Source organism: Poecilia latipinna, unplaced genomic scaffold (assembly GCF_001443285.1).
Source record: "Poecilia latipinna isolate Pla-1442-1.1 unplaced genomic scaffold, P_latipinna-1.0 Scaffold1185, whole genome shotgun sequence".
Lineage (NCBI taxonomy): Eukaryota > Metazoa > Chordata > Actinopteri > Cyprinodontiformes > Poeciliidae > Poecilia > Poecilia latipinna.
The window spans coordinates 76,617-92,727 of record NW_015113801.1 but is presented as its reverse complement, the minus strand read 5'-3'; the positions used below and the strand labels follow the sequence as shown (position 1 = coordinate 92,727).

Genomic DNA, 16,111 nt, shown 5'->3' with positions numbered 1-16,111 from the left:
GAAAAAATTATATTTTGGGTAGATTTTATTCAATTTTTGTGCTTTATCCATAGCACCTGTTTTGTCCCTATTCTCAAGAATCACTGTAATATTAAATGTTTTCTAAAATAGCTTCCAAATCACGTGCCAAATTAACTCAGAAATCCGTGTGAAATTATTTTTACTAAACTATATGGATTAGGCATATTTTTATTCCATTTTGACCCCTTTTTACTTTTTAACCAAAATTATATTTAAAAATTATTTAAAAAAAAAAAAAAAAAAAAAAAATCATAAACACAAGACATCAGACGATCATCACATTTGTTACCTGTAATGTTCAATTACATAAAATTCTAGGACAGGATCTATTTCATTACATGTTCATTTCTTACCTGAAATATGTTAAATACAACAAATATTTACTTAAATGTGATCTATTTCATAAAATGTATTTGTCACCTTTATTGTTTAATTACACATTAAATGTTTAAAGATGGGCTCTTTCATCTGGCTTGTGTCATGATGTGGTGTGACGATGGACCCAGACGCAGCAGGCAGTAGACGTACTTTATGTGGATGTTATTTTTATGAACAAAATAAAGCAAAACAAACCCAAACACCCAGTGTCCTGACAGGCTGCTTGTTACATTACATGTAACAAGCAACTGATTATATAATTGTTTACTTTAATCACATAAAATATTTATTTAAAAATATAATCTTTCATTATGTGTATGTTTATTACCTGAAATATATAAATATCAAATTTTTACTTAAAATGTGATTCATTACTTCACCTGTTTACATGCAACTTGAAGTGCTTCAATCAAACATTTCATGAATGTTTACCACATTAAATTATTAAATGAGAGAAAACAGCCACTTCCAACTGTATTTCAACACAAATGGTTCATGTTCCTCTTCAGAGTCTGCAGCCTTGCTGAGCTCCTCTCCTGGCGTTTCCTCCTCAGCCTCTCCAACTAGCTCCTCTTCTGTTGCCTCCGCTACTGTGTTTTCATTATTTGCCTCTTCTGGGGTAAATAATGAAAACAGTCTCTGTAACTTGTTGATCCACCATGGTCTTGCTGTATCGCCTCTTTAATTGACGCGCATGTCGGTCCTATGTTGTGGCGTTTACCTCGCAGTGACCCATATTCAGCACTGGAACCCAGTCAGGATTGAGCTCATCCATTTCATACGTCGGTTTGCCTTGAACAGGACATATCAGAACACATATCAGTATTAATACTGTAAATTTAATAACACTAGAAAACTTAAATAGTTTACTTCACAATAATGGAATAACCTCGATGTACACTGACAAAACTCCGACTACACTACATAAACAATTTTAGCCCGACCTAAACAAGGTTGACCCACTTAAATGAATTCAACATAAACTGAACATGAGTACACCAGGACAAAAACATAGCAAAAAATTATGACACAACACCAACAAAGCAAATTTAAACACTCACCAGAATGGAAATGTCTGGAGCAAACTTGTAAGTATCTGGGGATGTTGGAGAACGTAATATCAGGACGTCTCAACCGCTGACACCCAGGCCATTCGTTTTCTTTTCGTTAGCTCCTCACATTGTTTCCAAGCAGGAAAATAGTAAAACGAAAGTCCATTTTCCATTTTTTTACTGTTTCAGTCGTATGATCGGACATCACAATCAATAACGCAGCAAGTTCATACCCTAGCTAAATTATTTTAAGTAACTTGGATTAAAATAATCTGCAAGACTGTTGTTTTTGTTGGTTATGTTTAAGACCCCAAAGATGGCGCTGATATCCCAGCAGTGACGTCACGTTCCAAAGCTCTATTCTCCAGAACAATTAATTACTAAATTAGTTGACAACTATTGTAATATTCGATTTGTCACAATTAATTGTTTCAGGTCCAAAGAAGACAACTTAACAGCAACTGGGAGACAAGTTTTCCTTTTCTGTTCGCTTCAGTCATGGCACAAAAACTAAAGATTCTGCTGGTGTTTAATGTCACTTTAAATGACTGTTTCAAAAGACTTCATTTTCTGTACTAATCTAATGAGTTGGTGTGTGTGCACGCATGTGTGTGTAAACAGAGAGGGAAAGCTTATGCCTGTTCAATAATTAAGATATGAAAAAACTAAGATTTTTTTTACTGAATTTCAGAAAAAAATCTCACTTGTAAACTCAAACCAGTTCAGTGATTCACTAAAAACAGCACAGCCAGACTAATATTCCAGTATGAGTGAAATGTTTCCGATTGCGATGTGCAACAAACATGGCCGTAACGGCAGCTGTGATGGGATGGAAAGCAGACTGAATTAGCAGCACAGCCCCAGGTTAGTAGAATCAGAGAGAGGATCCAGAGGATCCACACGCACGCACGGTTTATATCCCAACAGAAAGAATCCCTGTGTCAGCTGAATTTCACTCTGTTTTCTTTGCAGGCCCTGTGTGTACTGGTGGGGAAACTACGAGCCCAGAAGCAGAACCTCGGTCCAGGCTCTGGTGAAGGGCTGAGGTGCTGTCTGACACTAAACGTTCCTTCATTGTGGTAGAAAAACCACAGATTAAATATACATCTGATTTCTTACTGGAAGGATGGCAGAGAATCAAATGTGTGAAAGCAGTTACAGTTTCTCTCGCCAACATTTTTTAGCATTTAAATTTATATTTAAAAAAACATTTTAAAAATTAGCTTCAGCTAAAGTCAGAGTGAACCCAAAATGTTTATTTGTATTCAGCCCTCATGAGTCAACGCTTTATAGTCACCTTTCTTTCTGGGAGATCTACCTTTCTATCCATCTTGTAAATTTCACGCAGCTACACCGATATCACGAGATCACAACAAAAACGTTAGTTTCACTGAAAACTGTCACAGATGGACAGACATCATGTCTCCATGTCCAGATGAAGAACTGATGGAGCTCAGATGTTCTAGAACCCTGGTTTAAACGTCTCCTGGGTTCCTTGGTCCACACCAGGCTGGTTGTTCTCTAAAGAACCTCTGAGGGCAGAAAAATGATGACGTGTTCCTGATCCTTCCTGCAAGTCATCAGCAGCTACAACTCTCTGAAGAACCTTGGATAATATGAGCTTCATTTCATTTCCTTTGCAATCAATAAAGTATTTTTGAGACTTATAAAGGAAGATAGTTGCACTGCATTTCATCTTAAGTAAAAGAGTAAATGAGGCTGAATACAAATGAATGCCAAACTTTTACACTTTATATTTGTTAAAGAACTGAGAACCATGTAGAACTTTCCCTCCATTTCACTGGGATACACTAGAGTGTGTTGGTCTGTCACACAAAGTCAGAACAAAAGGTTTGTGGTAGTAAAATAATTTAAAGGGTTTGGCTTCTGGAAAGCATATGTTTGCAGTTAGGATTTTTTTTACAGCACCTCAAATTTTAAACTAGTTTTGAGTCTGATGTGTGCAGCAGGCAGCCGGTTCACATTAGTGCAACCAGGAATCCTGTTAGACTATCCAGAGCAACAATCGCAGACCAAACGCTGTTTGTAGTAAAAGAAAGCAGTCGCCATAGAAATGAACTTAAGCTGCAGTATGTAACTTTTATAAAAACAAATAAAAATATTTACATATTTGTTCAAACTGTCACCATGTTGTGACCGTATGCTATGAAACACAATCTGTGAACAGATGGACGCCCCCCCACCCAGTGTTGCTATTGCTGTCTGAAAAAATACACTGGTTTAAAACAACTAATCAGAGCCTGATTGACAGCCAACCCCTGTTATGGGGTTGATCAAACTGTCACCATGTTGACAGTTAGAACTGTCAACATGATTTTTTTGTACAGGGGTACAAAAAATCCTTTGTACTCCTCTTATGGGGTTGGCTGTCAATCATCTTCATGTACGTGAATTTATGTCATTAGATGCAAGCCTTATTTATGAATTCTTAGATAACCTTTTATTTAAGATAACTGACAAACTGAAATATCTTGGGAGTTATTTTGCCTAAAGACCCTAAACAAATTTTCAAATTGAACTTTTTAGAAAAAGTGGATAATCTTAGGAAAGATGTTGATAAATGGAGAACACTCCCACTCTCAATGTTGGGCCGCATAAATGCTATTAAAATGGTGTCCTTCCCTAAATGTTAATATCTTTTTCAGGATCTGCCTATTTTTTTAGCAAAGGCCTTTTTTAAATTGTTGGACTCAATAATTTTGCCTTTTTGTCTGGGGCTTTAAAGCCCATAGAATATCAAAAATTCACTTACATAAACTAAGAGAGACGGGGGGATTAGGATTACCCTGCACTATTATTGGGCAGCGAATGCAAGGGCCTTGGCGTACTGGCAGGAAGGTGATGCTCAAGAACTTTCTGCAAATTCTCCCCCTTGGGTGGCTATTGAAAGAAGTGGTGTTATAAACAGTTATCTTCCAGCACTTCTTTTCTCAGCACCAATATCTCCTACAAATAGTGGAATAAATAATTTGATTGTTTTAAATTGTTTGAAAATATGGAAACAAATTAAGGTATACTATAACCTACCAGAGATCTTAGTTCATGCCCAAATTTACCGTACCCATGCTTTTCCCTGATCACTATCAGATATTTAATTTAAAAATTGGAGACTAAATGGCCTAATTACACTGAAAAATTTGTATATTAACAAAAAGTTTGCTTCATTTGCAATGTTGAAGAACTGTTTCTCTCTTCCGGATCCAGATTTCTTCAGATATTTGCAAATTAGAAATTATGTTCGAATTAACATCCCAAATTTTGTATGTCTTCCGGAAGAAAATAAGATATGCAAAATGCTGTTGGGCTCTCCAGAATAAAAAATTATAATTTCAAGCTTTGTTGAGATCTTTGCAGAGCAAATTAATTTTACCACAAACTCCTTGAGGGCTGAGTGGGAGGAGGAGCTGGGTTTGCAGATTGGGAGTGAAGTCTGGGAGGATCCGGTCATGTTCTATCAATGCAAGACACCAGTTAATTCAGTTCAAGATGTTTCATAGACTCCACTATTCTAAAATGAAATTGCACAGAATATTCCCCTCCCCTCATTATCTTCAAAATGTAAGTCCACTGATGGCTCCCTGGCACGTCTGTTCTGGTCATGCCCCAAACTCTTCCAATATTGGTGTGGCATTTTTAACTTGTTTTCTGAAGTGTATAGGTGCACGTTGGTTTCAGATGCCCAGATTGCATTGTTTGGATATTCTTCTTCACTTGGGAACCTGACAAACTGGTTCATTTCAAACTGGCAGCATTTCTATGCAAACCACTGTGATGTATGGGATGGTAACGGTTAAGAAAGTAATACTAAGACTGTGGAAAACTGACAAGGTTCCTCAGTTTAAAGTGGTTAAGTGATTTTACTGAGATTCTTCATTTGGAGAAACTGCGGTATGATGTTGTGGGCTCCACTAATAAGTTCTGTAGTATCTGGCAGCCGTTTTTGGACCAACTTTCTCAGTCTAAGACTGACCCCGACGCTCGGTCAGCCTCTTAGTATGCCACCCGTGCCTTGATAGACAGGTAGTACCATCCTAAAATGTAAATGGTAACCAGTGCAGTGTAACCAGTTATTTAGATAATTGCCCCGACTTGTTTTTATTTTATTTTAATTTTAGTTATTGTATGTTTTTATTTTCATTGTCGTATTGGTAAGAGTATATTTTTCTTATAATTTGTGAAATACATATATGCTTCATACTCTTGTGTATGATTTATGTATGCTGTATTTTGAAAAACTCAATAAATATATATACATTTTTTTTAAAAATTATCTTCATGCATGTACTGCTCAACGTGTCAATGCTGGAGAAACAACTTAATTTTACAGGAAGGGTGATTGACAGTGCTAAGACCCGCCTCCTGGCTCTGATTGGCTGTTTCTAGTTAGCACAGGGAGAACGCAGAAGAGCTTGATTTTTTCGCAGATTATCCGTCTCATATTAGGTTCAACAAATATGTAAAAAAGTATTTTCTATAAAAGTTACATGCTACAGCTTTAAGAAGGCAAAGTATTTATGATTATAGTTATTGAAATATACAGATCATCCCCCAACCCAATCTAATCATTTAAAATCTTTTGTAACTTGCTTTGGCTAACAGCGCCTTTAGACAAGTTGAGTTCAGTTGAGCTTAGTTGAGCAGAAGTGCAATGGAAGCTTGATAAGAATTCAAGGGAAATATTATTTATAATTGGACTGAAATTTAAAAAGACTGAGAGCAATGGATATGATGAGCAGGTCTATGTCTATGGTTACCAGCAATCAGTTGATGAGAGTTTTTGACGGAGTAAAGCTCATAATTCAAGGTAAACATCAACAGAGAGAGAAAGCCTCCCCACCCCCCATCCTAATGTTAGTAGGCAGACTGGGAGAAGGCAGGGATCAGCAGGGGCCAGGAGGGGCCAGCGGGGGCAGGTGTGTGGGGACTCTCCTACCATGGGGTTGGCGCTCAGTCTAGTGTATCCCGAGTTCATCTCCTTTACCTCAGGCACCAGGGGCTGGAGCAGGGAGTAGGAGGATGAGGGGGCGGCACTGGGGGGGGGGACGTGCTTGTTGCTGGAGGAGCTCCTCATGCTCTGCTGGCTGCTCTGAGAGGACACGGAGCTGGGCCGGCCCTGCTGGGACACACAGCGACACCTCAGCGATGGTCCTGCTCAGGAACCTGCAGAGGGTCTGGCCGTCCCTTACCTGGTGAGGATCCGCCACTGGCTGGCTGGCCCCCGGCCCGCCCTGGGACATGGCTGCCACGCAGTGGGACGGGAGCGCCTCCTGCTGACTGTGTGCTCCGTGCGGCGGCTGCATCATGGAGTTAGCGCTGTTGTTCTGCTGCTGCTGCTGGCGGCGCGGAGTGGCAGAGAAATTGGAGCGGCGACCGCCAGTCTGGATTGAAGACCAGCAAAGAAACAGAAGAGAGCAGAACTTTTATAAACCTCCGTCACTCCCAGCCAGCACGGAGTTCATGCAGGCAGATTACAGTGAGAATTCAGGGGAAGTGAATGATGAAGGTGATTGTTCTGTCACTCAGCTTCTGCTACTCTCCCGTTTCTTTCCCTCCTGCGCCTCAGACTGGTCTCCTGGCAGGGCCCTGATTACCTTAACCTACTGATATGAGATGGTGTTGTCAAAATGCACACACACACAAACAGAGCCACACACACAGACACTTACTAACTCTGCAGTTAAACCTCAGGCTTTAACAAAAACCGCAATGGAGCCGAGAGTTGGGAAGCTTTGGTTTTAGGTTCTGCTCAGCTCTGCTTGTGATGCAGCCATTAAGAGAGCCTGCTGACCTTTGGCCCTCCCAGCCCAGAGCTGGCCACTCCTGCACTAAGGTTACCTTCATTTCTATGTTTTGTTACCATAGAAACTGCCTAGAATGGTCATTCCTGCCACACTGATGAGATTAGGATGGAGGCTGACATTATGAAGCTCACTCTTCCAGTTTATGCCTGATCTAGGAGCTGCAGCTATTGATTATTTTACTAATCAGTTGTTCTGAAGACTAGTCCAATAAAAATTGGTGCTTTCTGCACATTTTCTATTGAATCACTTAAGACCATTTTATATCATACTAGAAACATATCAAAAGAAAAGGAATTAAATCAGAACATAAACATTTTATTGCCCAAAATTTAATCACATTCCTTTAGTGAACAACTGATCATCTGTAGCAAAGGAAGAAGCCGCAGCTAGAAATCCTTCTGACATCAACATGAGAAAAGTTCAGCTGTTTCTGCCGGACTGACCAGAGGATGATTTATTGGATTAATTGATTCATAATTAGATATCAAAAGGTGCTTAATAATAGATTTGTTCAAACAGAATGTGAATCAGGTGAAATTAAAACTACCACTTGAGTTTTATGTAGAGAAAATTTACAAAGATTTTTTAATGTAAAATGCAAAATGTACATATTTTTTGCACAGTTCTGGCTTCATTACTGCTCTGACTGTGGTGTTCTTTCAGTAAATGGCCTTTTTTCGAGTCTGTATCCTGCAGTTAATTATTAATCGACTTGGTAATCAATTCTAGATTAATCAAAGATTATTGACCACTCAAAAATGTATTATGTTTTAATTAATTAACATTAATTGTCTGATGGTAGCTTTTTCCTGGATGCTCATGATGCTGGACGGACAGACTCATCACACCTCCAGCTGGTTAGGTTTCAGCATTATTTCTATTGTTTTACACAAGTCTAAACTTTACTTTAAGTAAAAGTATACAACATAAAAAATATCTTCAGCTGTATTATGATTAGGACAGTTAGGAATGATTAGCTAATAACTATGTCTTTATGTAGATTAATTTTCACTAAATAAATGTTATCAGATTAAAGTTGTTTATTATTTGATCTGAGATTATACTAATGCAAAACATGATGTTTTTATTTATAAACATCTTGACCTGAAAATGCACAGAATGCTTTATATAGCTCTGGTTATGCCACCAAATATTGATTTCTGAACTCTTCTTGAGTTCAAACATTAGTATTGTTGTTTCTAAATGAACATGAACTTGTTTTTTGCATTATTTGAGATCTGAAAGCTCTGCATCTTTTTGACATTATTTTGATCATTTCTCATTTTCTGCAAATAAATACTATGTTTTTGCTTGGAATTTCAGAGACATGTCAGTAGTTCATAGACTAAAAGAACATTCATTTTACTCAAACATATACTTATAAAGAGTAAAATCAGAAAACTGACCATTTTGCAGGGGTCTCTTCATTTTTGTACAGCACCAAAACATCAGCTGAGAAAGAAAAGTCTAAATGTTTATGGATCTTTTATTTAATATGCAGTTTTATTTTTACTTCCAAAATGCAGCTTAGATAAACATCATATGTGAGATTTTTATGATGTCAAATCCTGTTGGTCCTGCCTGTGTGGGACTCAGGTAGCTTTGTTCTAAGCTTAGCATCCCTGGCTTAAAATGAAAGAGGCAGGAAGCCATCAGAGCAGGAAGGACAGAGTTTCATCATACGGAGAATAAAATGTTTGTTGAACTCCAGTAAATGTTGGCCTTCCTTCACAGCTCCAAGTTTTTCTGCTGACCTCTGACCTCTCACACATGCTCAGTCACGCTCACACCAACCTGGTTTTTGGCCGCGGCGCTGCAGCGGTGCTGGGCCAGGTCCAGCATGGTTCTGTAGCTCTTAAAGCAGGACGGGCAGTTGAACCGGTTCTTATGAACCAACCCCACACACACACACACGCACACACACACACACACACACACACACGCACACACACAAACAAACAAAAACACACACACAGAAGTTTGGATTACTACACTTGTGCAGAAGATCTGCTGAGCTGTTGTCCAGTCTGTCAGTGAGTTTTAAAGCTGTCCCTGACCTGAGCCTGCTCTAATTCAGTCAGTGGGTCGGCAGCAGGAGGCTGCTGGAACTACAGCTGGGAGGCACAGAGTCCAGGAGAAACACATCATGTTAGGTCCATACACACATGTAAAAAGAGAATCCTACTGCTACATGTTTCTGGCAGTCAGACACATCAACATCCATACAGGCAAGCTTTCCTAATGTTGCTTTTCTCATCAAAAATGAGGATCTAAGTAGGCTTACAAACTCTGCATCATATTTCAGTAACTCAAATAAAAACACTCGTATCACATGGATCCATTACAGGGAGCGTGCTCAATTTCATCCTGTCCAAGTATTGTCCACAATTTTCTTCCTTTCACTAAACTTTCTATTAATGTTACTGAAACCTTTTACCTTTAGTGGCTACTCTTCTGGTGGACGGTGTCTGTCTGCTGGACAACTAACAGGTCAGCAGTCTTCCCATAATTAAATAAGCCATAAAATGAGCATGGCCAACTTCAATATCGTGTTTTTGTGGCCATAGCAACCACTTAAAAGATCATCTACCTCTCACCGTGCTGCACCCACAACAGTCAAACTCAGACTACCAGGCAAACTGTGGTAAACTCAAATCAAACCAACATTATGTATTAAAAATCTCTTTTATTGCTCTGATGTAATCATCTCCTTCTCTGACAAACTTAAATTTGAATCTCATTTTCTGTAAGTTAGAAACCTTAATGTCAACAGAAAGTGTGAACCACTACAGTTTTACATTTGAACAACCAACAATCTGCTTACATTTTATTTATATTTGGTGTATATTACTTTTCTCTTATTTGTGCTTGTAGATAACATTTTGCTATATTTCTATGTCACTTTTATATTTCTTAGCTTTTCGACTGGCGTTCTTGCAGACAACAAAGTACATTATTCATTCTACAACATTTCTACTGACCACAAATCACTGCGTGGAATCAATCTAAATCATATACATTTCACTGCCTGAGCCAGATCACCAAAATAAAGTAACTTAACTATTTTCTCACTGAGCTGCTCCTAAAGTAGGACTGCTAAAGGAACTTTGACTCAAATCCCCCTAGTTTATTTACAAATATTTCCTTCACAGTGAGAGAATCCCAGAGAGGATCAGATGCTTAACCAGGCTATGACTTCAACTTCTACACTAATTTACTCTAGTCTGGATTTTGGAGACAAAAAGTCATATGTTCAGTTTTTGATTTGCAATTAGGTAATTTTTTTTTCTCTGCAATTAAATAATTCAGTTAACTTCAGAAATCCTTTGGTTTCATCATTTTATATTTACATTCTCAACCAGGCTCTTAAAATGACAGCTAAAATTCTACGCAGCAAATCTTCAGATCTTTATGCAGAGAAACAATCTGGAGGTTTTTTTTCCCCAGACTTGTTGAGCTTAAAAAGCAGAAACATTATATTCTTGAAAAACATTTTGGATTTCCAATTCACTACTGAGTGAAAGTAGTGAAGGTTTTTTTATTTAGAAAAGGCTGATGATAATTCCCAACAAAATGAACTCCATGTTATTTCCAAAGTCCATGTTTATCAGTGAAAGGGAGAAAATCCTCCTCTACACACAATTTCTTAAAGAATGAATAAATCTTGTAATAATTTTCAGAAGATATTTCAGTGAATGAATAAATAGAGGAAACAGCTGACTAACAGCTGTTAGATCATAGCAGGTCTTCCTGCACTACCATGTTTTCAACTGATTCTCTGCTAAGCCTGTCATCAGCAACGTTGCTCAACCTCCAGCTCACAGCAGCGCAGCGGCCCAACGGCGTACCTGGTTGGAGGCAGCAGCAGTGCAGCGATGCTGGGCCAGCTCCAGCATGGTGCGGTAGCTTTTACAGCAGGACGGACAGTCAAAGCGGTTGGGCCCGTCGTCGTGTATCCTCTGGTGGTTCCGTAGGTACCGCGCCAGGCGGAACGCCTTGCCACAGAGGTCGCACATGTAGCGTTTCTGACCATGGATTCGCATGTGGTTGCGTAGCGACATGTAGTTGGTGTAGGGCTTGCTGCAGAAGTCGCACCTGAGGAGAAACCGACAACAGGTCAGAGCAAAACAAAACTCAGTGTGTGGACAGAGGTGAACAGATCCACTGTCTTCACTTCAAATACCGATATCTGATGTTTAGTATAGGCCAATGCTGATACCAATCTGATAACGAAGAACAGCTAAATTGGCTTAAAACGTTTATTTTTTCAAACACACATATAGGCTACGTTGACACTGCAGGCTTTATGCTCCATTCTGATTTTCTGTGAAATCCACATTTCTTTGCGTGGTCGTTCACATTTCCAAATATATGCAACTTGTAAGAAAACAGAAAACAGCAATCAACCTTAAAGTGTCCCGCAAGCACAGCAGAGGGCACAGTAATGTTGCACGTAGCAAGCATGCTCAGTGTTTGTGGTGGAGCACACCGTGATTTTAAAACACTTCAACAAATTCATCCTTATTATCGTCCACTGTGGTTGTTGTTTCTCTGTGTTTCAGGAGGCAGGATAGTGACGTGTATCGAGTATGAATGACATTCAGGTCAGATGAATGCGACTCGGCCGTACAGACACAGGTCACATTGAAAAAGATCAGAACCGTATCAGACTCAGGGTCACATCTCCCAGCAGCCTAAAAATCTGACCTGTGTTGTCCAGAATGTCATGAAAAGATCAGATTCAGATTGCATAAGAGCAACAAAAAATGTGGGTCCCTTCAGGTTGCAGTGTGAATGTAGCCATGTACTGAATTAGAAATGTATGATAACGCTGCACCAGTACAGCTCACTGAAACACACCAACAGCTTCTGGGTCTCAGTCAAACATGAAAAAACAACTTTCATTTGTTCAGCTGGTGCAATTAGAAGTAGAACAGCCAATGAAAATAAATAAACTGATAAAAACAATAGATTGACTACGTTGGTCAAAGGTAAAATAAACTGCAACAAACTTTCTTTCAAATGTTTCAGAAAGTGCAATTAGGAATTCTAAATATAATCTGACTTTATGGATCACTTTGTCACAGATAATCTAGATTTTTTTTTCAATATGGAGATCAACACAGATATTAATATCTAGATTCTGAGAGAGAGTTCTCACTTGAAGTCTCCAGTCTTGTGGGTGAGTTTGTGGTTGAGAAGAGAGCTGGCGTGTTTGTAGGCGCAGTTACACAGGTCGCAGACGTACGGCCTCTCATCTGACTCCATGTCGTCTGACGCCGTCGTACTAGGCGGCGGGGGCGGAGGCGCGGGTGCTCGGGACTCCATGGAGAGGCTGGAGCTAGAAAGTGACGCCGAGGAGAGACTGGAGCTAGAAAGGGCCGCAGAGGACGGAGGCAGCTGGTCACACCAGCTGATGGTTGAACTTGGCTGTAGAAGAAAACAAACAGCAGAAGTGTTAGACCAGTGGTGTCCAAAGTCGGTCCTGGAGGGCCGGCATCCTGCATGTTTTAGTTCTCTCCCTGGTTTAACACACCTGCATCAAATGATGGCTCATTAGAGGCCTAAGAAGAAAATTGACTTGCTGAGGAGGTTGTTACTACCACCAGGGAGAGAACTAAAACATGCAGGATGCCGGCCCTCCAGGACAGACTTTGGACACCCCTGTGTAAGACTCAAAACAACATGGAGTCTAGTCAAAGTTTTCTTGACAGCACATTTGCAACAACCTCAGCTGACCCAACTGATTCACAATAGTTACAACACTGTAGATAGAAAAATAATAAAACAAGAAATAAATTTAAGCTTGATCAAATAATAATTAAAAAAAAAAAAAAATATATATATATATATATATATATATATATATATATATATAATTGGCAGTAAAATACCAAGAAAAATAATATGAATAGAAACCAAAATATTCTTCAGTTGCAGCAATTTCCCAAAAACTAAAATCAATTAAGTATTTTTTCCTTTTTTTTAAACTGGTGTTGAAGGTCAGGGAAAACAGAAAAGGTGCACGGTAAAATGGGCTCAAAAGGAGCAGTGGAGGTCTGGCAGTCTAAAAGATGTGGGTTCAAATCCAGCTTCCTCCTGCCACACTGCCCTGAAGCCAGGCAGCCTCTGACCTGAGCTCTGCAGCAGAGTTAACCTGCCTGAGTGCTCTGTGACCACAAAACCTCCTCAGAAATTCAAACCGTTTACCAAATAAAGAGAAAAACATTCACTGAAAATGTTTTTCAGCAAACAACAGAGGTCAGGGGCTGAGAAAGGTAAGTCCAGGTGATGTTTAGTCCACCACCGTCAGAAAACACAGAGTTCCCACTGAAGGCCCAGAGCAGCCAGAGCCAGCTGAGGCCACCAACACACACCACCAGGTGGCACCAACACTGGACAAACTGGACCACCAGACAACACACAAACTCATTTCATTTTTAATTCAAAATATTTTATTTAGAAAAGTCAACTATTCAATTAAGCTCAAACTAAACCACTGTTTGAAAAAGTACTGGCACTCATTTTAAACTTTATGTTCAATATTTGAAATATTCATTTTGTTTTATTCATTATTTACTGTTTTAGTCTAAAATAGCCAATGAGTGTAATCACTGTTGTCATGTCTCAGTCTGTTCAGTCAGTGGCTGTCAGCTGAATGTCTCAGTTCACCAGCAGATCAGATCCGCCTCCAAAAGGTCAGCCATGACTGAGCCCAAGGTCGGCTGCTTTTCACCAGGCTCCTACAGACTAGTGGTAGCAGACGTTTTGGGCCAGCCCATCCATGCTAAAGGTTCAAGCCAAGACAATGACGTAAACAATTCCTGACAGCCAATCAGGGCAAAACGTGGAACGTTCACAAACCTAGACAGATAAAGATTCATTTGATACATTTCCCAGCGCCTGTCATTTTAAAGCGGTGGGAAAGCAGCTCTTTCTCCACACACACAGTGTGAACCAATGACTGATAAAGACGCACGTTTCTGACTGGCAGCTTAAATGCCCAGAACTGTGATGAATTTGTTTTAAAAGACCCTGAAATCCTGCTTAGCTACATCATAGCAACTCCCTCCCATAGCTCTCTCTCTCTCTCTCATACACACACACACAGAATGACTAGTAATCTAACAGCAATCAGAGCCTTTTCTTTACAGATGCTCCTGTTATGTTTTTTTGAATGGATCTTGTAGATCAAAAATGCATAAAACAACATAGTGCACTTCTGCATTAGTTAGGGAGGTTCAACTGAACCTACAGGGAGACATGCTGTAGAAAAGTAGTCGGCTTTTATCTGTACAGACGCCTCTGTCCAACACTCAGAAGGATTTCATATTATCTGATGAAGTGTGTCGCCATCTAACCTCTTTATGTTGTATTAAATTACCTCAATGATAAACAGGAAGGTAACATCAATGTTCAGCTGAACGCAAGATAGAAAGCAATTAAAAGACCTACCAAACTGACAGCTTGTAACTTCACCAACATTAAAACTGATAAAATGTCATAATTCAGAAATCAGACTGATTTCGTTCTACAGCACAAATTCACATCAAACTGTTATCCAATATAAATGTGATATAAAGGTTCATAAATTACAACTTCCAGAAATTTTTTTCAGATGCATTTGTTTTGAGATATAATAAACATTTATCTGATGAGCAGAACCCCACTTCAACAAATGTGAAATATCCATCTTAGGGACTCATTGGTGGATTACTAGTGAACTGTAGAGCAAGCTGCGGTAAATGCACAAGCCATAATAACCATCATGCAGTGGTGGCTTAACTAGAAGAGGGTCCCCAAATCAAATACTGCTCCCGCCTCAACAGAACCTTGGGCCGGCCCTGGGTCTCAGTGTGCCCCTGCTTTCTGTGGGCAGACTCCGGTCATGAATGAACCACAGTCTGGCATCACAAAGGGGGGCTTTGAAGCATTCTCCGCGGGTCGTCTTCCGCTAACGTTTCCTGCCGAGCAGCCTGGTCGTGTTTACTCTGCGTTAACAATATTCCAGAGCTCAGCGTTCAGCAGAAACCCCACAGTCTGACAACTGAGCTGTTAAAACGCACTTCAACACAGGACTTAACCAAGGGACCATACTGCCTTGCTGTACACAGTTAACGGTACATCTTTATACTATGGGAAACCTGCATCCGAAATTAGCTTCAGCTATGCTAAGAGTCCCTGTGATGCGTTATGTCAAAGCTATCACTATTTTTCATCTTTCGCAGCACAGCCACGGCGTCGCGCTTCGGGCTGCTCATACATATCCATCACACAGATTGTAAAAGACTGGAGAAAACGGCTAGCCTGTTTGTTAGCTGAGAGCTAATGGTCAAACTAGGCCAGAAGGCGCTCAGCATGACGGTTGCCAGGTTAGCCGGATGCTCACAAGGCTCTAGCATGCACAGTTGCACCAACGAATAGCCAAATGCAGTGCAGACTGCATTCCAGAAACCTAAGAAGGTGTGATAACAAATGCTTCAGTCACTAGTTGGCGAACAGAGTGAGCTGTATGTTTGTGGCTGGGGTTCGCTAGCTAATGGTGGTGGGAACAACTGGCTTTCTTACTCCGGAATCGTTCGGGTCCTTTTTCCAGAACAATTGAGAGCAGTGGCCGAAGGACTCTGTCGACGAAACGTAGTTCACTCCATTTCTGTCCTGAAAATCTCCATGTGTGCTGCCTGTGTTTGTCCTGGCGTACATCGTCGGTTTGGAAGATTTTTAGTACTTTTCTTGCTGAAAAGAAACAGGGCCGCTTTGTTGGGCTCTTCTTCCGAAAAGCAAAATATTTCTTCTGTGAAATGAGCATTTTGGCGGCGGACACATCGAAATATTTCA

General features: G+C 39.9%; 1 protein-coding gene across 4 annotated transcripts in view; it reads right to left on the bottom strand.

The window, feature by feature from the left end:
- Nucleotides 1–16,111, bottom strand: part of LOC106960430 (zinc finger protein 646-like) — a 22,334-nt gene extending 6,223 nt beyond the window's left edge. The window contains exons 1-6 of one of the 4 annotated variants that reach the window (XM_015053523.1): nucleotides 15,842–16,111; nucleotides 12,435–12,703; nucleotides 11,122–11,368; nucleotides 9,068–9,157; nucleotides 6,659–6,850; nucleotides 6,406–6,588 (exon numbers count right to left, since the gene is read on the bottom strand). In XM_015053523.1, the coding sequence (XP_014909009.1) occupies nucleotides 6,406–6,588; nucleotides 6,659–6,850; nucleotides 9,068–9,157; nucleotides 11,122–11,368; nucleotides 12,435–12,703; nucleotides 15,842–15,976 (1,116 nt within the window). In that variant the 5' untranslated portion in view covers nucleotides 15,977–16,111. The remainder of the gene's footprint in view (nucleotides 1–6,405; nucleotides 6,589–6,658; nucleotides 6,851–9,067; nucleotides 9,158–11,121; nucleotides 11,369–12,434; nucleotides 12,704–15,841) is intronic. The other 3 variants (XM_015053525.1, XM_015053524.1, XM_015053526.1) reach the window with 3 other exon arrangements.